Here is a 24,639-nt window from a genome sequence, read left to right as displayed (position 1 = left end):
GCAACTACATGGTCGTCTCCCAGTCTTGGGAGTTCTGGGAGTCCCAGAAGATGGGAAGCTAACGGTATATATTGATAATTTAGGTTGTGGGACTGCTGAAGCCGACGCTGCCGCTGCTGCCATCAAGGATGCTACACAAGCACAAGCTATCATATTAAAACTGGACTGTCTACATGGGGTATTCAGACTTCTCCGGTGTACAGATATCAATCATGGAAGGCACGCGTCGTTTGCCCAAAGCTTAGCAGCAGCCTTCTTCTGTGAGTGTCCTGAGGATGTTGCTACCCTCGGGGCCAGGAGAGCACAAGAGGGGTCACTGACGGAGCCTACAACTCAGGAGAAACACTTGTGTGTCCGTCGGAGGGTGCCGGAGCCAGAACTTCTCAGCCAACGGGTGGCTGCTATGGTGCTAACATACTGGCAGTTCTGAGGATGCCAACTAGGGGATCAAGAGGGGATGGCTTGTACTAATGAGTCACAGAGGGATCCTTCCAACGGCACCCCCAACATTGGTAGCGTGGGCAGTCCCCTTTTCCGGGATTCCCAAAAACTTTTGGCGTAACTACCAATCACTTCAGATGCATATACCCCGATCATGTTTCAGTGATGAGGAAGGCTCGTTGCCTATCGTGAAGGCTATTGATGGTACTCTTTTACATCCTCGTGGAACGAACCACAATGAGGCGAAGCGTTCTTCGCTTCGTCGAGATTTCGCATACGTAAGTCGTGCATCTTGTGTCGTATTCGATGCACGCTGTGTATGGAGGCGTATTTACTCCATTCGTCGTCTTTTCTCTCGGGCTTGTGACAATACTCAATGCTTTCTAGCTAATATCCCTATACCTATGGTATTGGATGAGGCTAGAGGTAGACTACATTTAGATACAGTCTGTGATGGCATAAAACTCAGTGACGAGCCGGGTATCACCCCAGACTGCTCGACGCCAATAGGTAGGTCAATCGGTTCTATCCGCAGTATTTGGAACATGCTAGAATACTATATAAATCTATAGGTGCGATGAAATAAACGACAAAAGCACGCGGAGAAGGTACGAAAAGGGAGGGAGGCCAAGCACGAAAGATAAGCGGTAAATATGTGTAACTCGTTGGTGGTTTCATTGCATTTGTAGGTTGAGAGTTCTATGGAAGATGCTGTTCAGAAGGAGTGATATAAAGTGTGTTATACAGGTGGCCAAAAGTAGTGACAAAATCTCAGCTCCATGTGGACTATGATGTCAGGCTCTTTCATCAAGTGTAGCTGTACTTTCAGCAACTCATCTGTAACTCCATCATCGCACTGTAATGCATCCAAAAAAATGCAGTGTTGCGTTGGTCAATGCTTTCCTTCCCTCTCCTTACTTTTTTTCTTTCCTCTTTCTATTTTTTTTCTTCCTCTTCCTTTTTTCTTTCCTTTTTTGTCCCTCCCCCCCCCTGTCTTCTCGATTTCCCCTCCCCCTCAGCTCCTGGTCTAGTGGTAGAATAGAGCGTTGCGACGCGAGTTCGTCGCTCGAATGATGCAGTTTTACTTCATCATCTATTTCTCTGATTAGTGAATCACTCTCCATATCAAGCGGACGAATTATCAACCAAATATGGAATTCCCTTGTACCCCAAGCATTGATCAGAACACACGACCACGTTCATCCCCAGCACGCTAGAAACGTATATCGACATCGACCACACTTGTCGCCGTTCCAAATATGCGACAGATGTGAAAGGGATAAACACTACCAACCTCAGAATCGAGTGTTCTTCTGCTCACCGATGCCGTTAGCCTCCGCATAAGCCTCGCATGCCGCCGACAGCTGCGCCTGACAGGATCAAAGATTTTTAGGAGAGATCCCTCACAATCACGATACGATTACAGCTGTCCTCTGAGGCGGTACAGCACCCAATAGCCTCTCTGCGCCCCTCACGTAACGGGACTTAGCCGAGTCACCTCCAGTCATTGCATACCCTCCAGCTTGAGAAACTGTCAACTCCGCTCCGCCTGGACGATTGCACTCTCTGAATCCAGTAAATGCGAAAACATGCGGGTGCATATACAAGAATGGAATATCACTACCTCATTTTGATGAACTGCTTAGCACAGCCGTCTTGGGTAGGAGACTTGGCACACTGCATGAGATCAATGCCCTCCTGGATGCAATAGTTGATGCCGAGACTAACACAAACAAGCGGAAGCCCTCCTGCGAAACACTAGACGTCCCGATTCTGTCGATACCTCTCCCCGCATTGTCTCAAGGCCTGTTCTTGCTTGGTGCATCTCGAAGGGTTCCCGTTACACTTGGCCATACAAGCATTATACTCAGCATGGATCAGCTTGCACTTCTGAGCTTCTGACACGCCGGAGTTATTGGAGACACTCGAAGCAGCAGTCATTCGATAATTAGAAGAAAAATCGGCTAACAATAACGAAACAACAAAAGCGCTGCGGCGACCACTGATACCGCAATTTTCGCAAAACCCAACTCGTCATTTTGTAGATCTCACAAACTGTGGATAAAAACGAATGCGACATATGATCAGCAGTCACTTGCTGGTGAGGGACGGTTCAAGTTTCCTACAGATGAGGTAGCGAACCGAAAAACACACCACGGTGAGAGAAACTGCTCTTCCACCGGGAATAGTGGTCTGTGATATGGTATAACTTATACCGTATAACAAAAAAAATAAGAAGGCTTGAGAAAATTCTGAGTGGTGATTTTGTCGTTCGCCCTCATATCTCAGGAGCGGTTCCGAATGTTACAGTTTCGGTCAAGAATATAATAGCTAATCACTATATCTATGCTCTGTTAAAGCTTCAGCTCAAAACTCTTATTCGTCAACGAGAAACACAGATTTTTCAGATTTGCCTAAGAAAAAAATACGCTCCTTACATATAAAATACCTTCCCCAGGGATAGAACCTGCACCATCTTCCTGACAGCTGCAACTCCATATTGAACAACGAGCGCCCCCTATTGAGTACTAGGACCAATGACAGATTGATCATCAATCATTAATGTCTAAAGCAGTCAAGAATAAGTGCTATTGCGAATCCTATCGCGATGATAGCCTATCGTTGATAGGATTCCCACCCATCCTGTCGGTCACTACCCCAATGTTTATCAAAAACAACCCCACAGTATTGATACTCAGCAACTGCAGCAACTGAATATCATCACGAATATCATCTTGCATCAAATGACCCCACAAGCGTCACCTGCATGAATAGAAAGATCCTTCTCGGTGGCCGCCGTCGAGTTAGTGTCGCTTCATCCGCCCTCCTATCGCTCTCTCGAATATTCAATGTGGGGCTCCTTCTCAGGACTGTCTACAGTCAATGAGTCTCGAGCCTCCCCATCGCACTCCCTCGTCCTGTCTTCGTCATCGAGGGCCACAAAGGGCACCGGCTTGGGCACCTCTTGGCCTTCCTGCTGAGGGAGGTCCTCCTCCTCGTCCTCCTCATCGCCTCCCGGCAAGAGATCCTCATTGGCTGTCTCCGCCAGAGCCATGAGCACCCCAGTGGCCCAGCATCACCACTACTACTACCTCACACATCTTACACGTCCATGATCGACTTTCCATCGCCAACTGCCGACGAGTCTCCCCAGGCCAATCCAACGCCCCGATGGCTCCTTCTCCTGTATAGTGCAAGTCTTAACGTGGATGGGACTGAAGATTCACCAGGGGTCGGCATGAAGCTTCTGAGAGCTTCCATCAGTGCGGATACCCAACGCGGGCTGCCACCGCCTTTGCCCTGTATGAGAGCTTACCATAAAGACCCGCGGTCCGAACGGATATTTGCTTGGCGGAACGATTCGGCCATGATATGGTCCACCCTGAAAAACAGTCCCCGGCAGCCCACATATAATGCCACTCGAAAACGCTATTGGCAGCTACAGAGGAGGTTCGTTAGAGGTCTACAACGGGTGGTCAGTACATGGAGAGGCGATCCAGTTGGTGCTCGGGTTGCGCTGTATTTCTAGGATCTCCGTTTGAGTCCATCGAGTTGTCTGACTCGACGCGTTCACGTGGGAACTACTACTACTGTTGCTATCGTTAGTCGGGGTGCGATAACAGTAAAATCAACCTCAACGATGAGGACGTGAAGGAAAACATGAACTTTGAGATTTGTCACGCGCCACGAAATTACTTGGACAACTGAGCAAGATCACGCACGCAAGTAATGGTCGTCGTCCTAGAGGCTTGGGGTGCACCTTCTATGGTGGCTGGATGCCCTCACATGCCTTCGTTGGCAGGCAGGCTCCAGTCACTGGGTGAACATGGGTACTCGCTCGTTAGTCTGCTCTATTCGAGTTGAGCAGCAGCAGCCGATGACGTCTTCACGATTTGGTTCTAGTGCCGTATAGTCGAAAAGCCCTTGCCTAGTGTTGCACCTGAAATACTAGAAGAGCCGCTCTAGAATGAGCTCGTATGGGAGAGTGAGAACGTCGTCCCAACTCGCGGGAGAAGTGTTGTTGGAATATATGTTCGCTTTCCTCAGCTGAGCTCAGGAGTTTCCTATAGAAGTTAACATACGAATTCGGGTAGAAGTGTACAGAAACCAATAAGAATTTTCCCAAAATTTCCTCAGAATTTTCACATTTTCACCAACACGTGTAGTTGACCATGTACATATTTTCCCACACTGCTTCCAAATCGCTCAGCGACTTCTCCACTATCCGACATGACTTTCCATCGCCCCCCAACTGCCTCCCAGCCCCCTACCGCAGAAGTCGCCGATCTCGCCAGGTGAGCACCACCTCGTATACGGGGCCCGAACTCCCACTCAGGATTACTTCTATGTCGTCGCTCATGTCGAATGCCGTGGCTAGGGCCACTGGGAGGAGGCCCAGAAGGACTCTGGTGACGCGTTGAGACCATCTTGTCGTGATGCCTGATTTCAGCTGCTCTCTCCCTCAATCACTCGAGCGGACATCCCCTGGCCTGCCAGGACAGACTGGGGCGGGCACGATCCTGCCACACCCTTCGCAGAGCTTATGATCAACACACATTCAATGTTCTGGCCGGTAGCTATTTTCATATACGTCTCGGCTATGTGAGTTGATCTCTTGTTAGACCAGCCGCCGTATTGGTTCATTATCAGATACATGGTGAAAAAGTAATAGGAGGTAATATTGAACAGATCGTACAGAGGCTGGCGGTCCCATTGGAGGGAGCGCCTCCTCATGAGCAATACTCAGCTCGCTACTGCTGGATTACCTTCGAGCTCTATTATTTTGAACAACTTCCTGTCGTCGAGTTGTATTATATCTCTTCAATGGTTTCTGGGTGTCCGTTCGATCCATTGTTATGAGCCCTTTTATGGTAGAGCTTCGTCTGAACCAGTGTAATATCCCAGATAGGATCGATATTGCCGGTGTGCTAGTGAGGCATGAATGAACTTGGTACTCATAGCTCCTCACAAATTTTGCAGAGACGATCGGCGGGTCTACGTCGTAAACCACATTTGTCGGACAGTATGACCTCAACCAACTCTTATCGGTATTGAATTCATCAGTACTGTGATAGTTGACATCTCAGTGGCCGTCGGGGGCTGTTGTGATGTGAGTGGAACCGGAGAGGGCTATAAGGCAAGCTGTACTGAGATACAGGAGGCGAGTGGGAGTCGAGAAAAACTGTGAATCATTCTCCTGCTAGATGTGAGGTCCTTTCTGGAAGTTCTTTCGGGACTGCCATTGTAATCACGTCGTTATGGTACTTTTTCATGTAGTATGCATTGAGTTGATGGGAGATATATCGAGCCAGCGGTGAGAGGTTTATCGTCAGCGAAATCGATGACCACGTTGGCCGCGGAGATCAGGAACAGACTGAAGGAAGATCGCAGAGAGATGGAAGCCATGCTGCTAGAAATTGACGATAAGACGAACGAAGGGGACGATGACACCGTTACGATGTTGGATCGACACTACTCGGAAGAGGCGACGAAGCTACTCCGACTGGACGTCACTCAGTAGGAGTGACACGCTCGTTTTCCCTCAGTCATATCGCCGTGATAGTCGTATGGGAGGGTCGTTGGTCATCGAGGGTCTTCCTTTTAGGGCCCTCGAGAGGCTCCTACAGAGTGTGGAAGATGCCCATAAGGATATCCTCTGTTCGATCACGACAGACAGTGACAGAGCTGAGGAAGTTACTAAGGTATCGGCTCACTTACGACAACTCGCAGTGCTTGGCCGTAACACCAGGGGCGATGATTGTTCAAATTTGCACATGCAGGGTACAATTCTCCCTAGAGGCTCATTTCGGGGATATTTTCTATTACGAGAACTTTTGCACAGTGAAGTGCTTCATAAGCGAACAGTGTTTGCCGAACACTGTTCTTGTTTTCCTCATCATTATAGCTCACATCTGCTCACGATTAAATATTTTCTGACTAGTGGGGCTCGATGGCTCATGCAGTGGAGAGAGTACTCATCACTAGACGATCAATAATCACCTGTACGAGGTCAGGATATTCGTGTTTAGGTCAAGGAGGAGCTGGCTACGGCACTTGCTGCATGCGTGGAGTTGCAGCAGTCGGAGAAAAGTAGATTCCTCGAGGCAATCGAGTCTCTCTCTGCGGAGGTGGATACACGTATAAAGAAAGAAGTAAGAATCGCTTGTTCACTTTCCATCCTGGTTATCGTTCTGGTAGCGATTTTGTACTCATTCGGGAGCTTGACGATTCGGAAAATTCTTCAGGTCGAATTGGCTGAGGCGTCGCGGGTCTGTACAGAGCGTGCTATGCTAGATGATCAGCTTGAGCTTATCCGGGATGTCAGTGATGAGTCGATCGATGCTCATAAAAAGCAGCTGATGCAGCTCGTGAAAGATATTGGTCGGTGGGATGCAAACACGTTGTTGCGGGATGGTTCATCATCTCCAGGTGCAGCTTTCAAAGGAGCGAATGCTTCTAATAGGAAGGTCGATACGGCAGTAAATGAGATCGCAAAACGGTTGGAAGAGACCTACAAGGAGCAGATTTCGGTGAGGAAGGACTCGGTGATGAGACTGCGACGCCGAATTACGCGCATGCCGTACGTGCAAGCTGCGGTGTAACTGTGGCCGAATTGTCTCGATTGCCCTTGTAATCATATAGTACTGAAGATATACAGCAAATTCGAGAAAGAAGTCATGGTGAATAGAAAGATGCCCAGACCCAGGATCGAACTGAGGACCTCCAGATCTTCAGTCTGGCGCTCTCCCAACTGAGCTATCTGGGCTATATTTTGAATATGTGTTCTCAGCAGTTGCTGGGTTTATATTCTTAACGACCTTACTTTTTAGGTTTTACGACAGGAGATGGAAGAGTACCATAAGTCAGAGATGGAAGCAGCTGCCAACGAACTACAAGACATTTTCGTAGGGAAGTCGTCGCGTCGGGCGCCTGTAAATTCCTTCTCATTCTCCCCGCGATGAATCGGCACCCTCAACGTTAACGCAGAAATCTTGCCGTTTTCCGGGAACGCCTTTACCACACCCTTGGTGCTCTCAGTCATCCGAAGTCTGTCTGTTACAAGAGCAGCTCACATATGTAATGACGGAACGTGATGAGATTCAAGCGAAGTTGCTGAATGCGCACGGAGAAACCCAAGAGAAGATTGACAATGTGAGGAGCTCTAGACTCTCTCTCTCCGCCAACCCTGTTCGAAATTTCTATGCTTTTTTACTGGCCATTCAGTTTGTAGCAGAACTCGCCAAAGCCGTTGAAACGAAGCTGAATGAGGCGATCGAAGATTTGGAGTGCAGGTACGCTCAGTTGCCGAAGTGACACACTACATCGTGATTGGCTCACTAGATTCACCCGTTTCTGTGAGTGCCAAGTGGACGAGGCGGCCGCAGCTAACGAGGCATGGGATGACGAGCGAAGGGAGTTGCTCGCGCAGGTTGGGTTCCTCATCCCTCGGCGCTTAGTACATATATCAGATACGGCATTTGAAACTCAGCATGACCACGCAAACGCCTGTCAGCAACAAGGGACAACACGTGAGTGAGACTGGGTACCATTCTCTGCTCCATTACCCGGGCCCTATAGATGCAGGAGTAATGGCTGACTACTTCTAAGATACTCTCCCAGTGTTGCTGAAGAACTCCAGCCCTTCACCACTCCAAGGCATAGAGAAACTCAAGAAGGCGATGATGAGCACCCACGAGCTGTGGAGTTCAGAAGCGTGTGCGCCTTCTCGAGACGACCTCCTTAGGGTAATCGGTCGAGAAGTATCCCATCATCCAAGACCCCAGCATTTTCTCAGATCGTCAGTGCTATTGAGAATGCTCTATTGGAAGGCAAAGACGTCGCCGACGTATACGCGAGGGAAGTGAGACCATCCGATTTGAATTATTGGTCATCCCGTTATATATTATAGGCGAAGAGGCTGATAGACCGACTGCCGATCCTCAAGCTAATCGCTCAGCGTGAATATTTGTCTTGCAAAAGAGGCCTCGCTAGCGATGGCTCGGTGGAAGATGAAGAAGACGTGGAAAAGATTGACAAAGTGGGGTGTTGGGTTCCCGTTGTGTTCATAACTATTGGAGAATCCAGGAAATCTTGAAGACCATCGACGTGTATGAGGCGAAGTACGATGAATCCTTCATAGTTGGTGATCGAGTCTATCGAGACATGCTTTCTAATTGAACGGCGTACCGGATGAGTTTCGTTCTCTAGTTTTGCCTCAAAACTGTCCAAGGTCCACTCCCTACAATCTTGAATTCGGATTTAGAAAAATACCCCCGAGCTCGCACCTCCAATGCGAACCTTTGGGTGGGAGGGAGCGGACGATAGGAAGTTGGCATTACCAAAGTCATCGACACCAAGTCGCCAGCTCGTTAATAGACGAACACTTATACCACGAATGACTAATTGATCGAGCATAGTGTAATCAGAGTAGATACTCCTCAATAAGGAAGCCGAACCATTCACTATTGCTATAACTAAACAACATTATATCCAAATGATTGAACGACGGTTATTGCGGTATAATCGTGTTGACCATGAATCCACCATGCGAGCAGTGTTTTGGAGTGCAGCAACACTGGTAGCTGCCTGCTGTTGCTTGGTTACTATAAGGCCCTTCGAGAGGCACATGGGCCCGCCTAGTCTGTGGCTGCTGATGTCGTATGGATGGACGGTGTACCTGTGGTATCACTAGCCATGCCATGGACAAGGAGGCTTTACTCCTGTAGGGGCTTCCCGATGATGTACTCGTATGGCCCGATGGAGGGCATCTCCGGTGCTCGGGGGACCTCTGGTGTGGGCCGGAGGGGTGGACCAATGGGGACACCTGAGGAAAGGTTGAAAGAAGCTAGCGGAGCGAAGCAGAGGACCACCTCGCCTCATCCACTCCATATCGAGGCTAGCAGCCGCAGTTGGGTCGGCCAAGCACGGGTGACCCCAGCAGAGCTGGTACCTGCATACAGCAATGTCATAAAGCAACGGTTGACCGGAGTGCAGTGGACTTGTCGAAATCGATGTCTCCTCCTGCTGGATTCTCATACCGTAACTATACAAGATCGTGATGGATCATCATCCTCATCATGATAATGGTTACGTGTTTGACCCAGGAGACCATGTCATTGGTATGTGGCACCGACGGATCAAAGAATCCGAGGTCCCCCACTGCGAAGTGGCCTATCATCGGTGTAACTCATCCCCGTCTGCAAGTACTACTACTGATGATACAACTCGAGACCAAAGCAGATGCGAAATGTAATGACATGATCGAGCATGCTCACTCCCTACGAGCGGTGGGCCTCGCGCCATGCGCCAGGCGTTCGATAAGTCGAGTCATGAGCTTCTTCAGACGACCTGATCGTGGGTCGTGTGAAGCCACCCTTCAACAGTGTGGTACTGGTATCTGCGGCGATGCGGCACTGCCCTAACCTGTAGACCTCGTCCTGGCCGGACTTGGAGAAGGCCGCTGTCTTCAGTAACTGCAACGGCGGGCAATCACAACAACAACAGCCCGGGAAAGGGGACCTGGCTGATGGCGCATTCAGTCCTCTCCTGCCAGCCTTGGGTGGGGGCCATCAGATGAGTGGCCTCGGTCTGACACACGACAACTCACATTGAGGCTAAGACCACCTGCGGCCAATACTTCCGTTGGAAGATCAAAGTCGGTGGTCGGGGCGTCAGCGGCCGTTAGGAGAGTAGTGGAGGAGAGGACACGGCGGAGGTATTGGACATCTTCGTGGCCCATGTCAAACCTGGTCGGGAAGGTCTCGGCCGGTAGTCCAGACCAGCAGACCTCCATTGCATGAGGCCAATCATGAGCTCTGTGGCAGCAGCAAGGTCACCACCAATGACGCGCAGAGCAGTGCGGGCATCCTCAATTTCGTCGAGAACTTCGATGAGGCCGCCGTATGTAACCTGACTGGAGCTCCCAGGTTCAATCCCCGGGTGCGACATCTTCGACTTCTAGAAGTTCATCGATTCCATTAAGGTCAGTCGGCTGCTTGTCCTTCAGCCTCGTCAAGAGCTGCTTCTGGTTATCCCTGTATCGGGAGGATTCCTTGTCCACAGCCAACCGAAGGCCCTGTAAGCGGACGAACATCTGCTTCGCTCCGCCGGATCTCCCCACCTGTAGATGATGCCGAATCGAGAAATGATCATCCAAGAGCGCGAAGTAATCCTGCAGTGGGAGGGAATCCTAGGTTCACGCGATGAAGATACAGAGGAGGTCCAGAATGGTCACCAAATATGTCAGCTTGAAGTCGCCATTGAAAAACTCCCTACAGCGTTTATCGAGCTCGGCCAGACCGACCCACAGCGGACCAAAGTCGGACGACTGGACGCAGAATCTGCTGCTGGTCTTCGACTGCAGAATGGTCACATCCTTCCCACAGGTTAGCCGCATCGAGAGGGCATTCCGGACGGTGCCTTCAGGGCCAACCTGAGAGTGGTCCTGTCTCCTGAGACCTCCTACACATGGCCCTACCAGGGACCCCTCGAGGAAGTCCTGGAAGATGTCTGCCAAAGTAGGGGGGATAGCACTGGCGCCGATAGCAACTTTGAAACTGATGGGGGAGCAGGGTAAGAGGAGAAGGCCAACACTCCCTGGAGCGGTACTTGGCCTCCTTCGTAGGTGGTATCAGACGAGCTACGAAACACAATGGCAACTCAAAGACCCTCGTGGTAAATTGGAGGATATCTGAGGTCGAACCATGCTGGATGCAGAACAGGTCCCAAACCTACCGCCAAGAGTGTACACCGCGACGAGCTCCACAGAACGGTTACTGCAAAGGACATGAGCGCTGACGTAAAAGGATAGAGAAACTCGCATGGATGAGCCTCCCGCTTGGACCTGCTAGCTAGACAGGTTACTCAAGCTGCAGAGGTCGGCCCCACGTCCCCGAGTGCCATGGTCTTCGTGGTCATGGTCACTACTGCATCGGACAGGGGCTGGACAGTAAGAGTGAGCCCTCTAGCCTCCCGACCTGTGAATGGATGGTATGCAGCGGCCATGCACTCTGGCTGACCTCGAGGGTCCGTGTTGGTGATCTCGAAATCGACTGTGAGCTGCTGTGGTAGCCCATCATTCTGAGGGTGTCGATCAAAGAGGTAAGAGAAGTCGTCATGTACCATATAGAGGCCTTGCTGGTCCTGACCATCTTGGAAGACCGAAAGGTCAACGCTACTTGGGGGATCGATTGTCGGCGGTACAGAGACGCTGACGGTCACTTCACTGGAGCGGACTTGAGGGGGAGGGTCCTCATCTTCTGCTGTCTTCTGATATTGCTTTATCGTGTTCACGAGTTGCCTATGCTCAGCCTCCTGAGGGGAGGGGGGACCTTTGAGGGTCAGAAAGGGGGCCCCACCATGTGGTCATAGTCCAAGGCTCGTGTATCGGTATTGACCATGGTACTGGCTACTGGAGGGTCCGTACCAAGGTAGGATACCTAAAGACCAGCAGCCGAGTGGTCGGCACTCATCGAGGCCCACCTGTAGGAGACCGGCATCATCTAGGGAACCTGAGACAAGGGTCTTCGTGGGCATCCTCCGGATGGTCTACATATCATCCCCATGGTATCGCCGAACTCCGCTACTATGATGGCAGTGATGGGGGATGGGCCCACCAGACAGCACCAGACCAGGGCACGCTCTCTACAATGGTGGATCATGGTCACAAAACAGCTGCTGCTGCTGCTGCTGACCTTAAGACTAGTATGTGACCGGTCTGTGTGCCGATGAGGAGCTGATGGGTGGTCTCCTTATCATCTGGCAGGGGGGGGGGGCATTGACTGTGTCATTGGAGTATGCTCCCTTACTGGCTCCATGGAGGGCGGCGCAGACGTGGGCGGACGTACACGGGTATTCTAATCTTCGTTGGGACTTCACTCTCCCCTGAGGATAGTGTGCTGAAGGGGAGAGGAAGAGATCGGACCTTATAGTCGACCACAAAGAGGGTTTGGTCCCCGAGGGCCACCACATCCAACGGCCCTCGATCGAACCTAAAGATACGCATTTGCAAGGGTCTGCTGCTCCTGCTGCTGTCCTCCTCTTACCGGGCCGCGCCAAGCCAAGAGATGTGGTCCCCCAAGTTGGTCCTCCAATCGGCCGTAAGCCTCTTGCCACTCATCTGCTGCCAACAGTAAGTCCTGACGACCCTCAGGCCCCACCTGCATGTGGTCAACATTATCACCAGCGGCAGCCAGTATTGAATACCTAAGAAGCAGCTGCGGTGCTTGTGGAGGCTCCCTGAACCCACCGGTAGGATTCCATGGTCATTTCTGAGTTCACGGTGATGAATTGACCCGAAGCCATCAGGTATCTGGGCGAAATCTCTAGCGGAGCGAAGCAGAGAGATTGACACACATCAAAGGCCCGGGTAGGATGAAGGAGGACTGAGGAAGGAGTCGATGGAAGGCGAAGCTCCCATTGAGGAAGAACTGGAGTACTCCATCCAGGGATTGAACCTGGGATCTCATCGGGCGACTAGTCTCGTTAGTGATCTGACTACACATATGGACTCTAAACCCGCGGAGGTTCGATCCCCAGCGAAGGCACCACTGGTCATGTTATAAGCTGGCCTAGCTAACTTGTGTATGGCAACCTGTAGTGGAATGAGATTCCTATAACTGCTGCAGTAGCGACCTGCTGAATGTTGAAATAGGCCGCCACTCCGCCTGCCTTCACTGCGGACACCGCATATCTAATGGGAAATGTGGTGCATGATAGCGACTAGGGGAAGGGTACACGCCGAGGGAATAGGGATGGAGAATAGCAAGGAAGATATCCGAGGTGCCACTGATGAACCTGATAGGCTCAGTAGGAGCAGACAGTACTGATGGCCCTCACCGGCCGGCGAGTAGCTGTAGTATGGGCCCGTCGAGCTTCTTCTCTAGTACGAGATCCTCGAGGGTGTGCCCACCAGCAGGGCCGCCTCTTGGGAGGAAGATCCGTATCATACCCGAGAGGCTGCCGACTAGGACTTTCATCTGATCGCATCGCGAAGGATAATTTCATGGCGCGTGACGGCAGCAACTTGACCTTCCCTGCGGGGTCGTTGTCAATATTGGCAACCACCACAGTGCCGGCCGTACCATCGATCTCCTCTGGCGTCCCTGAACCCACCTCTCAAAGGGCTTAGCATGTCCGTCCGTACCGTCAGTGGTGGTAATACGATAGGACCACCACTCCTTCGCCCGAAACAACGACATCGATAACAACACAGGAAGGTCAACATTGACAAGAATAACACAACCCTCAAGGGAGATAATGTGAAATAGGAGCATGCCTATTCTCGTCGAGGAGCGATGTGGACTGCCGATTGACGGACCTTTGACAGCTCCCTACAGTTAGGAGTGGCCGAGACAATAGCAGTACTAGTAGACTCACCCCTTGCGGAAGAGCTCGTACTCCGCAGCCACCATAACTCCTTGATGGAACACTGAACACGGAGTACACTAGAGCTGTCGATTGCCGACTTACTCTCTCGTTCGCTCCTCGTCATGAAGTCCATGAGAACCTAACACGAATTGCCGGAGGAGTGGTAATAGCAACAGCAGCAGCAGCAATGGTCCGAACCTGCATCTTCTTCTCCTGGTCAGCCCCCACAATTTGGGTCTGGGCGACATCGAAGATATTCCTCGCTCGTTCGAACATCCCCTTCAGGAGTCTTTCCATCAGTGAGTGTAACTACACTCAAGAGTGGCGCCCCTCAGCCCTGACGGTCTACCCCGAGGAGAGCCGCCAACCGCATGCCAATTTCGAAGTAGTAGAAGCTCTTCTGGTCTAGCCGCATGACTCTGAATAGGGAAGGCCTGTGGTCATCAACACAGGAGAGGTTGGGCCTACGATGCTTCCAAAGTCATCAAGCCCTGCATCTTCGCATTGAATATCGATGGGACTTCTTCGATCTGACGTATGACTATGAGTTGTAGGGCCAGGTGGGGCCGGCCCACCTCCACGAAGCGACGTAGATAGAGGCCCTCGGCAATCCACATTGGAAGGGATAGTTTGCAGTCAGCTGGCAACTACAGAAGCCTCACAGATTGCCAATAACACAAATCCTACATGGTTGCCATCGGCGGCCCCTGACTGACCCGTCGATGCCCTGTCATTATTCTCAGCCTGGCTCTGATGACTGCACGTATCATCATCCACAGTAGAGCCCTTACCATATTCTCGTCATCTCCCTCTGATTGCTGTTGTTGTTGCTGTTGATAGGAATGGACCTCAGCCGCCTGACTATTCATCCAGCCCAACCCGTAGGCAGTGTCGATAAGTCGGCAGTCGATCAGCTGCTCATCCTACGACTATCGATGGCCAACAGCACTGACCCTCTCCCTCCCAGGCCCACCTGCAGTATCTGGTCCAGGTCCCAGTAGTCCTTCCTGCTGTACTTGCCGCCTCCAGCAGCAGCAGAGCTCTGTGTGCCCGAGACGGAGGAGTAGTTGGGGTCCTCCGAGAAGACGTCTTGAGAGGTTGAATACGACATAGTGACTTCAACCACCTCCAACACTTCCGCATCAAACTGATCAAATCAACACTTTCCGTCCTCAGAAACATCATGGCAATTACATTCATCAATGATGATACACTATTCCTCTTCCCCCACAGGCCGCCGCCGCGGTCGACCCGAGGCCCCGCCTTGTGACCGTAATAGCTCCTCTTCTTGAACCTGTCGAAGTACCCATTGCTACCTCCACAGGACCGGTCATCCCCTACGCTTCGGATCGCCCTCTGCCGCGCCTCGACTTCATCAGTAAAGTCTGGTTGCTGCAGCGATGGTTGCATGATCGCGTGTACTACTATCGAGCCTGATCACACGCTGAAGGTCGGCGTTTTTAGAGGTACTTTTACTACCCATAAGAAGACTACTGAACGCCATCGACGTGCTCACTACAAACTGCTTTATCGTGATACCATAGGGCATTGTAAAAGTGACCTCATTGGTAAGGGTCTTAAACCAACACAACACGACAAATGCTATTACTAGAAACCAAAAAGGAACAACAACAAGAATTTGTATTGTTTGCCCATGTGCCCCTAGTGTAGTGTTTGGTAGAGGACCACCTTCATATAGTAATGTCTGCACTTACAGGATCGCAGAAAGCCATGTGGTTGGCGAGGAAGCGCGACTCAGACTGATGACCTGGTTTCGAAGGCAAAAAACCTACAGTAATTTCGATAGCGCTTGATGGAAAGTCGAGAGATTTATGAGGATAATCAGTGATGAGAGGAAGCCTATCCGGAGGGAACCCCCTCCCAGACCCCTGCCCCTGGTTTCAATCTCTGTGTCCTTCAAAGAGCAGCCTCTCATCATAACGACAGACTCACTCAAGCAAAAGATCGATATCGATGCATGACGAGCTTCGGCCCGACCGATACCCTACACAAGGGCACATAGTGACGGTCCACCCGTGATGATGATGACGATGATGAGCCGTGGAAGCTCTTATGAAAACGGTTCGTAACCCCTTGTAATTCCCATCGAGTGCTTTCGAAATTCACCACCACAGGTTGCCATGCTAACTCTCAATTCCACAGCAACCTTATAACCAACACATTCCAACGCTCATCACGAGCCTGCCCCTCCACCACCGTCTTTGTCTCTCCATCAGAGACATCAGAGTATCGCCTATGGACTGCCGGATTGTTCTTCAAAATCACTAGCAAGAACTACGGCTGAGCTACTCGGCTACCACATGTTGACGAATTAAAACGTACGATCCAACCTCAGGATGCCTAGGAGACATTCCCGTCATCAATGATTTCAACACAGGAGGGCAGTCTGAACAGTGAATTCTCAATCATGCATAATTTGATCTCCGCCCCGCCCCAGTAGTAGCTCAGTGAGTACTAAAGTCATTAGTAGTGAGCCCGAGCAGCATTGGCCAGCAACGAGCTGACAGACTACTTCAGAAAAAAAGGAACGTTTGGTCATCATTGCCAATGGAGACTAAAACTTATCACCCTTGTCTCTAGACTATGCACAGCGCAACACAAGCTTCACAAAAGTGTCCTTCCATATCACAACGCTGATCGACCTTTCGTATTCCGACGCCCTAGCGTACGGATGTAATAACAAGTGAGTATGGGCATATTAGTGACCACCGTGATGACCCTTGTAATAAGCTTCCCGACGGCGGGCGAATCTGAGATTGAATAGTGAGTGCCACGGACAAGGTCCGACAGCCTTACTCCTCGTTCATAGCCTCAACATTGAGCGTCTTGAGCCATCTCTGTTCGGCCTCATTGTTCCACTTGACCATAGCATAACCTGGGGTGTTGGCTGGTATCTCACCCTGAAGGGGAGAAGGAGGAGTTGGAGGAGCTGGACGACGGAGATGAAAAGCTCACATTTTTTATCTGGTTCTGCTTCTCGAGCCACCAAGACCACATCCAGTTGGGATTACGATGGCGTGGTATCTAGAGGTTGAGCAAGCAAGATACGAAATAGGTCCTCGTCGATCCATTGAATACACCGTATTGACAGGCAGCAGCATATTCGGCAATCCAGATAACAGCGAGTGAGCCGAAAAGGTAACGTGTGAAGTAATTGCCGTGGAGAAGGCGCCTGCCACCCATTACAAATCCAATACCACTGCTGCTGACTAACTCAAGCAAGAAACACATCGTCCGACGTTTCAGAATTTCTCGCTCGCCACGAAGTTTCCTGTTCACGCGTTCAGTATGATACCTTCCCTCCAAAAGTGACCATATGTTAACCGATACCTTGGTCATTGGCACTCTTACATGATTCCTTATACGCGCTCGAATATGGATTCACCTACTACGTACGGTGAACGTTTACCTTCTTGAGCGATGGCCATATCACGTTGATGTACGACGATACGCTAGAGTGATTGATGCGGTTGAGAGGCTAGGGAAGTGGTACGGCTTGTAGCCTAGTAGCGACAAGCCCACATCTCGCGAGAAGACACGGCGCTCGGACGTATTTCGCCGAATAGGACGGATTATGATAATTTGGTATAGTGAAATTATTAGTACGAGAAGACATCCCAGCACTATTAACACAACAGGGGTTACAGAGAAGCTCCTGTATCGTCTCGGGGGCCATTTAGGCCCTGTCCATGACGACTCAGGATCATTAGGAGATTCGAGGGTTATTCATATAGTGAGATTAAGAATATCTGATATCTATATAAATCTACAAGTAGTTCGACGGGAAAGAACAATGGGAAATGCGCGAGGCTCCCATGTGGCACGCATATAGCCTGATCGAGCGAACGCTGTGAGGCCACCATCTAAGCAGCCGAACAAACGAGAGGAGCTCGTTCACCACGGCAGCGAGACCTTTCCGAGATTCAGGACGACGGAATCAGGAGCAAATGACTATAACAGAACGTGCACTACTGAGCGACTTCGAAGTGTGAAGTCCAGAACGCCAGCAGGCAACTAGTAGACGACGATAGACATACTCGACAGAGATACCCCCTCTAGAAATAACTCTACGCACTCTTGCGGTTGGTTCTAGCTCCCACAGGACAACCGAGAGCGCTTGCAATAGCGTGCTTGCTGGGGGTAAAGGCATTCACTTTACTGGCGTAATCTTCATATGCCTTACCGAACTCCCCAGCTGGTCCTCTGAGACCGCCCTCCTCAAACAACAGCGTCGCCGGGATGATATAGATCGTCCAGAGAGCGGCTAGTTGGAGATGGCTCGGAGTGTATGCCGGGAGCACCCAGTACATCCATAGGAAGGACGAAGCCGCTGGATGGCGGACCAGATTGTAGGGGAATGCGGTGAACAGCTCATGCGGCTGTTCCTCACCTTCATGGTATTTGTAGCGGCTTGTCCCGAAGACATGATCCGGGAGGACGTAGAAAAGACCAAGTAGGTATAGGTTGGCCAGAATAAATATCCCACCAGACACGAGACATTGGATGAGACCAACTTGTGTGATATCGAATCGAGTACAGTCGGTAATAGGCGTCCAACCGTAGATGCTGAGGAACCACGTTATCGGGCTCATGAAAGCGAACACAGGCCGCTCGTAAGCCTTGTTCTCCAAGCCTAGGAATCTCTTCACTGCAGTTCTTGCGAGCAGAGAATGGGGAGCGGAGAATATCAGAAATGATCCGATGTTCGAGACGAAAGCCTTCCGATCAAAATGTGTACATTCCTCATACGGTAGGACTGCCCTCGCATCCATAGTGTTCCCTCCGATACCAAATGGGTCGTTGAAGATAAAATTCAACCAATAAAGGTAAACGAAGTGAACGCTGATGAATGCCCATCGCGATAAGAGGTAAGCGACGACTTGGGATGCCATTCAAGGGTTTTCACCGTAACAACTGCTTCAGGAACCATCCGAGCGGTTTGTGAACTTTTCGCACGCAAGAGCACAGTGCGAAAAAGTCGAATACAAGTAGTTGTGCATGCGTGCAAGACTCGAGTAAATAGAGTAAAACGGTCAGGTTTCGGCGCAGCAATGTATCTGCATACACATTATGTTGATAGATCACTTCCAGTTAGCTATTCTTATAACTTGTCTTCGCTGAACATATCGTCAGGTCCTTCTATCGCAGTCGCACTACAACTCCCTCAACAATCACTGACTCACCGAAAGCTAGAAGGGGAGTTACATTTCTGCGGCTCCGACCACTTCTACTGATCAGTTCAAATACTACTACTCGTCCCAGAGGTTGCAGCGAGATGAGGTTCTCCTCTTTTTCATTCTTCCACCACACTGGAACACGACAGAGAGCTTGGGTCAGCGCACAGGCTGAAACCTAAGTGCCTCAGCAGAAGCACCCTCAGATCATGCAATAAGGCCTCGAACAGCAGCGGCAGTGATAAACACCTAGTAAGGAAGGGCCTTATGAAAATGCAACAACATTCACACCTTGAACGAATGAGGACCTCGAACAGCTTCGACTTGAACAGCGTGGGCACGGATGACCCTCGTACGCTTGCAGCACAGGAGGAATGAATTGCTCATCACCAACAATAATATCAGACCACTGAGAACCCAAAGGGCAATGAGCGTGACCAAACTCCATTGGTCCAGAGTGTCAAATATGACAGTGTCGCTGACACACCATGCACTCGCAGCATCAGCACTTGCATGAGGGGCGCTCTCGCGAATACAACTAGTAAGGATATCCGCATTGAGTCCTCTCGTGCCGCGACGGAGCCAGCTTGCGAAGACATCACCAACCTTAGTCACAGTACAACTGATCTCGGTGCACACCAGAGTGCCACTTTCGAATGCACACGAGCCACCGTTGCATTGAGCTCGCTCATAGAGACCAAGGTAGAATGATCGTACGAAGCGGTAGGCAGTTGCCTCCTGACCAGTCACATCGAGTAGTTGTTGACTATTAGAGCTACTGAGAGAATCGATAGCCCTACTATAGACGGTAACCACGATGGACACTATGAGGACTACAGCCAGGATGAAGCCGGCAGAAGTTAAGTAGCATAGGAAAAGACATCGGTTGTATTTGTATGTAGCTGAGCACCCGATGAAGCCGACAATGAGCAGCCCTACTCCAACGAAGAGTGAGACCCATAGGGTCCACACGTGGAGCAGTTGACCATCATAGGTAACGAATAGGTACACAGAGGCAGCCACAAGCGAACCACCCAGTATAAAGATGATAGTTAAGACCAGGTAGTTGAGGAGATCCGAGGACGCTTTGCAGCAGCTGGCCATTGAATCTGAAAAGGAGCACCTGGCCAACGATCCCTCGAACACTCAATATTAACCAACTCGGCACTTAACCCTGCCGCTACGTGATCACTACAGCTTTATGCCGGCTGTACTACTACTACGTTGGTTTAACCGATTCTATTGGAGATGAATAACACAAGAATAATTTTCAGTGTTTTCCTGAGAGATATCGGTGATGAGTTACGCTAGACACATTCACATGGTTGCAGTCTTTGAAAACCTATGAGTAACGGAAGAACCTTCGCTGTGACCGATACTTCGGACCATGTGCGCTCTCCATTAAATCATCTCCATGAAAACAGTAGTCAGAGAAGTCGGCGCCACCAGGATGATGAGAAGACCCGTCAGCTCGAGGATGCCAGGAGACCCAAACCGCGTACAGCGGAACGCTGACACGTCAGCATCACAAATAGCTGAAGCATGCAGCGGCGGCAGCTCATCGAAGTCACATAATCAGGAGCAATGCATCGACGTCGCCATGCTAGGTTCTCTGAGCCTGGTGGACTCTATCTCCCCAGAGTGTTGTTTCCTTGACCCACTCGCTCCCCCAGGATAGGGATGAAGAGCCTTCGTCTTCTACGGCGTTCACATCCCTCAGTCTACGTAGCTCGTTTGCTTGCATCGCTTCCCCGTCAACTGGGAGCAGTAGTGACGTGACCTCGCCATTGTGGCCAAGGTATGAGGGCTGATACCATAAAATCGTTACAGTGACAACACGATACAGTAGAGAGCACGCAGATGGAAACGAAGGGCGCAGCTTCAAATAGGAGACTGGTATCATCAAACAGTAATCCCTACCCTTGAAGTAATCAGGGCTAATGGTATAGTGGGCGCATAGGGTCGACGACCATGTCCCTCAAGGCGTCTTGGAAGTGCCTCAGCCAGCTGGCGAGGTCCTCTCGAGTGTAGTCGGGCTGACGGCACTTGAATCTCAGAGCCCAGGAATATCGACTTGTCTGGTCGCAAGCAATATCCATCGCCCTCGTTGCAGAAACAGAACTCCCTTGAGGGAGCGGTATGATATTCAAGTTCTGCTCGAACCGTCCAGAGGTGTCCGTCTCCGAAGGGAACTGTGCCGGTAGGAGGTTCACCAGGAGCCGCTCACAGCTACTCAGAGGAGTCGGGATGGTCCATCGACGGAACTTGATAATGTGCCGTAATGTTAGGACCTAAGGATGCACATTAAAGCTCCAAACCAATGCTAACAGCCGTACCAAATTGAGGACGCTGGTCGCACAGGGTTGCCCGTTGTCTTCGGGGACGTCCTCCAATGGTATGTCGATATTCCTAAGATCAGCGAATAGGCCCACCAGCTGGTGTTCAGTGGGTCCATCCCTCAGAGGTACCACAAGAGTCGCCTTGGCTACTCTGCGCCATCCCCTCTCCCTCACAGACGCCAGGACAATAGCCGCCAGGAGTACCACGTCCAGAGGGGCTCCTAGTCTACGACCAACACTGTGGAGTACCAGATGAATAGAAGGTAGAAGCTTCACACAGTGACCAAACCCTTGCTGAGGCACCGTAGTGTGGTCTACGGTATAGCAAGGGTACAGGGTGTCACCATGAAGATCTCGTGCTCTGTCCATTAGAGTTCGCCTCAGCCGTCCGCTTTGGACCTGAGCTCCTGAAACCCGTAGGGGTGGTAGTAGGCGATTCCGCGGGCCCCTATGAGAGCCTCTTCTCACCGCCGCATAAGCCTCGTTGAGGTCACTGAGCAGAGGGACCACACTGAAGCCATCAGAAGAGGCATGTGTGACGAAGACTCGAACGAAAGTCCGCGCTGGTCCACAACCATCGAGACTCTCATCGAGCTGTACGATATCCATTCCCAAAGGGGACCGGAACCCGTGCCTCTTCTCGGAGTGGACCCAGCGTCTCAGAGCCTCTCGAGAGTTGAACTCCCTCACTCTCACCGAACCAGGGCGCCCCTCTACTGAAGGGGTGATATGTTTACGACCCCACAGCGGCCAGAGTACCCAACGACCCACTGCATACGCGATAGCAGCTATCCAAGAGAGAAAGCGACCGCCTTTGGTGAGGGCCATGTACTTGACCATACCTTGGACTGACAGACCCTCGTTCATGAAGGTGTAGTAGCCGATACCAACATCGTTAGTAACCCTCATAGAGGCCTGTCGAGAGACCACCGCTTGGACCGCTGCCTGTAGGGCGAACAGGTCCACCTCCTCTTCTTCTTCCTCCTCGCTGCCGCGGCCGTTACAATATCCAGCATAAAGGTAGCACTGTCACAAAGGGCATATAGTTCTCGTCGATTTATATGCCAATGTAGCTCAGATCTCTTCCATAACCGCGCTCGTTGATAACCAAATTGAGGAGAGTTATTCTCAGTAATAGACCATCCGTAGCCAAACTGACTCGCATCAGAGGTAATATTAAACTGTAGTTCCTCACTATAAACAGGATCATGATGGCAACTTCCTTGAAGTAGATCGGCTATAAGATCACAACATGACGAGACAGCAGAATTCTTTGCATCGGTCAGGGAAATAGTACTGTCCCAATCAAGAGGAGAGCGACCTCCGATTATACGTAGTGCATCACCAAAGAATGCCAGGAGGGCGTGGGAATAGAACATGTCCAATGTAAGACCTGCAATGGCAAACAATTTCCTCTTAGTTAAATTGTTGCTACTCGGATGTAGATTAGACAACTTTTGTAGATAGCCTTCACGATTACATACAAGCTTCAAGTAACTATCTTCAAAGAGCCACCACACGCCTAAATGCTTGAAAGGTTCAAGTGCAGGGAGATCAATACAAAGTACATTCGATTTATCTTCAGCGAACTGAAAACCGAACATCAATGCTATCTCTTTAAACACACGTTCAGCTTCAATAACATCGGCATGTTTTCCATAAAACGTGATGTCGTCAAGGTAGATCTCACAACCATGACATAATACTGAATTCGCAGGGCAACTTAGTCGGGCCAATGCAAGGATCGTCTGCATACAATGCTCCAGGCCCGAGGGCCCACAAGCCAGGCCAAATATCATTCGAGTAGTAACAAATTCCTTCGAGTTCGTAACAACCCGGATAGGAACAAGTAGTCTTACTTTATAGAAGGCCTTCTTCACATCTCGGGTATGCACGCAGAAACCTTCACGCCAGCCAATCATAATATGCTGGAGGATAGAGGATATACAACCACCACGATAAGAAGCCTAAGTGCCTCAGCAGAAGCACCCTCAGATCATGCAATAAGGCCTCGAACAGCAGCGGCAGTGATAAACACCTAGTAAGGAAGGGCCTTATGAAAATGCAACATTCACACCTTGAACGAATGAGGACCTCGAACAGCTTCGACTTGAACAGCGTGGGCACGGATGACCCTCGTACGCTTGCAGCACAGGAGTGTGGGATTAGCGGGAGCCCCTCGTTGACTAACACTACTCGGAAGTGCCATTTGGACTCAAAAGAAGAACTACTCAGTCTCATGATCTCTTATATAAACTTAACCCAGGGTTAAGTTTAAGGATGAGGGTTAATAACCCTCATCCTAAGAACTTGAATCGTCGTAAAAAGGGGCCATCCGGCCATAGCGAGATCGATCTGATGAGCATGAGTACGCGTGCACAAGCACGCATGCGCGACGAAGAAGAAGCCGCTATACAATGGAGCTGGCGTGGTCTGCTGTGATCGACCATCCTTTACTTTGCAAGGAGGAATGAATTGCTCATCACCAACAATAATATCAGACCACTGAGAACCCAAAGGGCAATGAGCGTGACCAAACTCCATTGGTCCAGAGTGTCAAATATGACAGTGTCGCTGACACACCATGCACTCGCAGCATCAGCACTTGCATGAGGGGCGCTCTCGCGAATACAACTAGTAAGGATATCCGCATTGAGTCCTCTCGTGCCGCGACGGAGCCAGCTTGCGAAGACATCACCAACCTTAGTCACAGTACAACTGATCTCGGTGCACACCAGAGTGCCACTTTCGAATGCACACGAGCCACCGTTGCATTGAGCTTGCTCATAGAGACCAAGGTAGAATGATCGCACGAAGCGGTAGGCAGTTGCCTCCTGACCAGTCACATCGAGTAGTTGTTGACTATTAGAGCTACTGAGAGAATCGATAGCCCTACCATAGACGGTAACTACGATGGAGACTATGAGGACTACAGCCAGGATGAAGCCGGCAGAAGTTAAGTAGCATAGGAAAAGACATCGGTTGTATTTGTATGTAGCTGAGCACCCGATGAAGCCGACAATAAGCAGTCCCACTCCAACGAAGAGTGAGACCCATAGGGGCCACACGTGGAGCAGTTGACCGCCATAGGTAACGAATAGGTACACAGAGGCAGCCACAAGCAAACCACCCAGTATAAAGATGATAGTTAGGACCAGGTAGTTGAGGAGATCCGAGGACGCTTTGCAGCAGCTGGCCATTGAGTCTGAAAAGGAGCACCTGGGCCAACGACCCCTCGAACACTCAATATTAACCAATTCAGCACTTAACCCTGCCGCTACGTGATCACTACAGCT

The 24,639-nt window shown here is 50.6% G+C and overlaps 9 protein-coding genes and 1 non-coding gene across 10 annotated transcripts; 1 reads left to right on the top strand and 9 right to left on the bottom strand.

Moving 5' to 3' along the window:
• Positions 1 to 1,736: 1,736 nt before the first annotated feature.
• On the bottom strand, positions 1,737 to 2,382 carry Pmar_PMAR018810 (conserved hypothetical protein; the record flags this gene model as incomplete). The annotated part of the gene is made up of 4 exons (XM_002783613.1): positions 1,737 to 1,811; positions 1,866 to 2,007; positions 2,066 to 2,164; positions 2,225 to 2,382. 4 exons carry the CDS (start codon positions 2,380 to 2,382, stop codon positions 1,737 to 1,739), a joined length of 474 nt encoding a protein of 157 aa, XP_002783659.1.
• Positions 2,383 to 3,268: 886 nt separating this feature from the next.
• Positions 3,269 to 3,496, bottom strand: Pmar_PMAR018809 (hypothetical protein; the record flags this gene model as incomplete). Its single annotated transcript, XM_002783612.1, has 1 exon — positions 3,269 to 3,496. The coding sequence occupies one exon, from the start codon at positions 3,494 to 3,496 to the stop codon at positions 3,269 to 3,271; it is 228 nt and encodes a 75-aa protein (XP_002783658.1).
• A 2,286-nt stretch (positions 3,497 to 5,782) lies between these two features.
• On the top strand, positions 5,783 to 8,619 carry Pmar_PMAR018808 (Myosin-2 heavy chain, non muscle, putative; the record flags this gene model as incomplete). Its single annotated transcript, XM_002783611.1, has 13 exons — positions 5,783 to 5,958; positions 6,047 to 6,143; positions 6,471 to 6,593; positions 6,687 to 6,822; positions 6,871 to 6,971; positions 7,272 to 7,346; positions 7,480 to 7,593; positions 7,666 to 7,733; positions 7,783 to 7,870; positions 7,911 to 7,970; positions 8,237 to 8,302; positions 8,351 to 8,479; positions 8,527 to 8,619. The coding sequence occupies 13 exons, from the start codon at positions 5,783 to 5,785 to the stop codon at positions 8,617 to 8,619; spliced, it is 1,326 nt and encodes a 441-aa protein (XP_002783657.1).
• On the bottom strand, positions 7,135 to 7,207 carry Pmar_PMAR018807. Its single transcript has one exon. It is a non-coding gene; the product is annotated as a tRNA-Phe (tRNA).
• Positions 8,620 to 9,155: 536 nt separating the features above from the next.
• Pmar_PMAR018806 (hypothetical protein) lies at positions 9,156 to 9,553 on the bottom strand (the record flags this gene model as incomplete). Its single annotated transcript, XM_002783610.1, has 4 exons — positions 9,156 to 9,265; positions 9,312 to 9,391; positions 9,426 to 9,484; positions 9,533 to 9,553. 4 exons carry the CDS (start codon positions 9,551 to 9,553, stop codon positions 9,156 to 9,158), a joined length of 270 nt encoding a protein of 89 aa, XP_002783656.1.
• Positions 9,554 to 9,712: 159 nt separating this feature from the next.
• Positions 9,713 to 13,418, bottom strand: Pmar_PMAR018805 (hypothetical protein; the record flags this gene model as incomplete). Its single annotated transcript, XM_002783609.1, has 24 exons — positions 9,713 to 9,789; positions 9,833 to 9,914; positions 9,961 to 10,029; positions 10,079 to 10,187; positions 10,229 to 10,350; positions 10,397 to 10,516; positions 10,562 to 10,630; positions 10,676 to 10,873; positions 10,919 to 10,997; positions 11,050 to 11,131; positions 11,176 to 11,284; positions 11,329 to 11,417; positions 11,460 to 11,754; positions 11,799 to 11,879; positions 11,923 to 11,951; positions 11,993 to 12,084; positions 12,135 to 12,198; positions 12,249 to 12,324; positions 12,365 to 12,431; positions 12,486 to 12,559; positions 12,600 to 12,645; positions 12,689 to 12,764; positions 13,020 to 13,132; positions 13,279 to 13,418. 24 exons carry the CDS (start codon positions 13,416 to 13,418, stop codon positions 9,713 to 9,715), a joined length of 2,358 nt encoding a protein of 785 aa, XP_002783655.1.
• Positions 13,419 to 13,717: 299 nt separating this feature from the next.
• Pmar_PMAR018804 (conserved hypothetical protein) lies at positions 13,718 to 14,920 on the bottom strand (the record flags this gene model as incomplete). The annotated part of the gene is made up of 10 exons (XM_002783608.1): positions 13,718 to 13,772; positions 13,819 to 13,870; positions 13,912 to 13,948; positions 14,008 to 14,118; positions 14,159 to 14,228; positions 14,278 to 14,339; positions 14,385 to 14,456; positions 14,497 to 14,559; positions 14,601 to 14,732; positions 14,783 to 14,920. 10 exons carry the CDS (start codon positions 14,918 to 14,920, stop codon positions 13,718 to 13,720), a joined length of 792 nt encoding a protein of 263 aa, XP_002783654.1.
• Positions 14,921 to 16,528: 1,608 nt separating this feature from the next.
• On the bottom strand, positions 16,529 to 17,013 carry Pmar_PMAR018803 (conserved hypothetical protein; the record flags this gene model as incomplete). The annotated part of the gene is made up of 4 exons (XM_002783607.1): positions 16,529 to 16,580; positions 16,627 to 16,730; positions 16,786 to 16,854; positions 16,909 to 17,013. 4 exons carry the CDS (start codon positions 17,011 to 17,013, stop codon positions 16,529 to 16,531), a joined length of 330 nt encoding a protein of 109 aa, XP_002783653.1.
• A 465-nt stretch (positions 17,014 to 17,478) lies between these two features.
• On the bottom strand, positions 17,479 to 18,748 carry Pmar_PMAR018802 (conserved hypothetical protein). Its single transcript, XM_002783606.1, has one exon. It carries the CDS (start codon positions 18,720 to 18,722, stop codon positions 17,898 to 17,900), a length of 825 nt encoding a protein of 274 aa, XP_002783652.1. The 5' UTR covers positions 18,723 to 18,748; the 3' UTR covers positions 17,479 to 17,897.
• Positions 18,749 to 20,941: 2,193 nt separating this feature from the next.
• Positions 20,942 to 22,252, bottom strand: Pmar_PMAR018801 (hypothetical protein; the record flags this gene model as incomplete). The annotated part of the gene is made up of 3 exons (XM_002783605.1): positions 20,942 to 21,295; positions 21,341 to 21,742; positions 21,812 to 22,252. 3 exons carry the CDS (start codon positions 22,250 to 22,252, stop codon positions 20,942 to 20,944), a joined length of 1,197 nt encoding a protein of 398 aa, XP_002783651.1.
• Between the last annotated feature and the right edge of the window lie 2,387 nt (positions 22,253 to 24,639).

This window comes from Perkinsus marinus (genome assembly GCF_000006405.1).
Source record: "Perkinsus marinus ATCC 50983 genomic scaffold scf_1104296936966, whole genome shotgun sequence".
Classification (NCBI taxonomy): Eukaryota; Perkinsozoa; order Perkinsida; family Perkinsidae; genus Perkinsus; species Perkinsus marinus.
Note: the sequence above shows the minus strand (reverse complement) of the source record. Positions and strands in the feature narration are given on the sequence as shown.

Excerpts from the sequence above, each read along its gene's own strand:
- Pmar_PMAR018802 (XM_002783606.1), bottom strand. The coding sequence starts at position 18,722 with ATGGCATCCCAAGTCGTCGCTTACCTCTTATCGCGATGGGCATTCATC.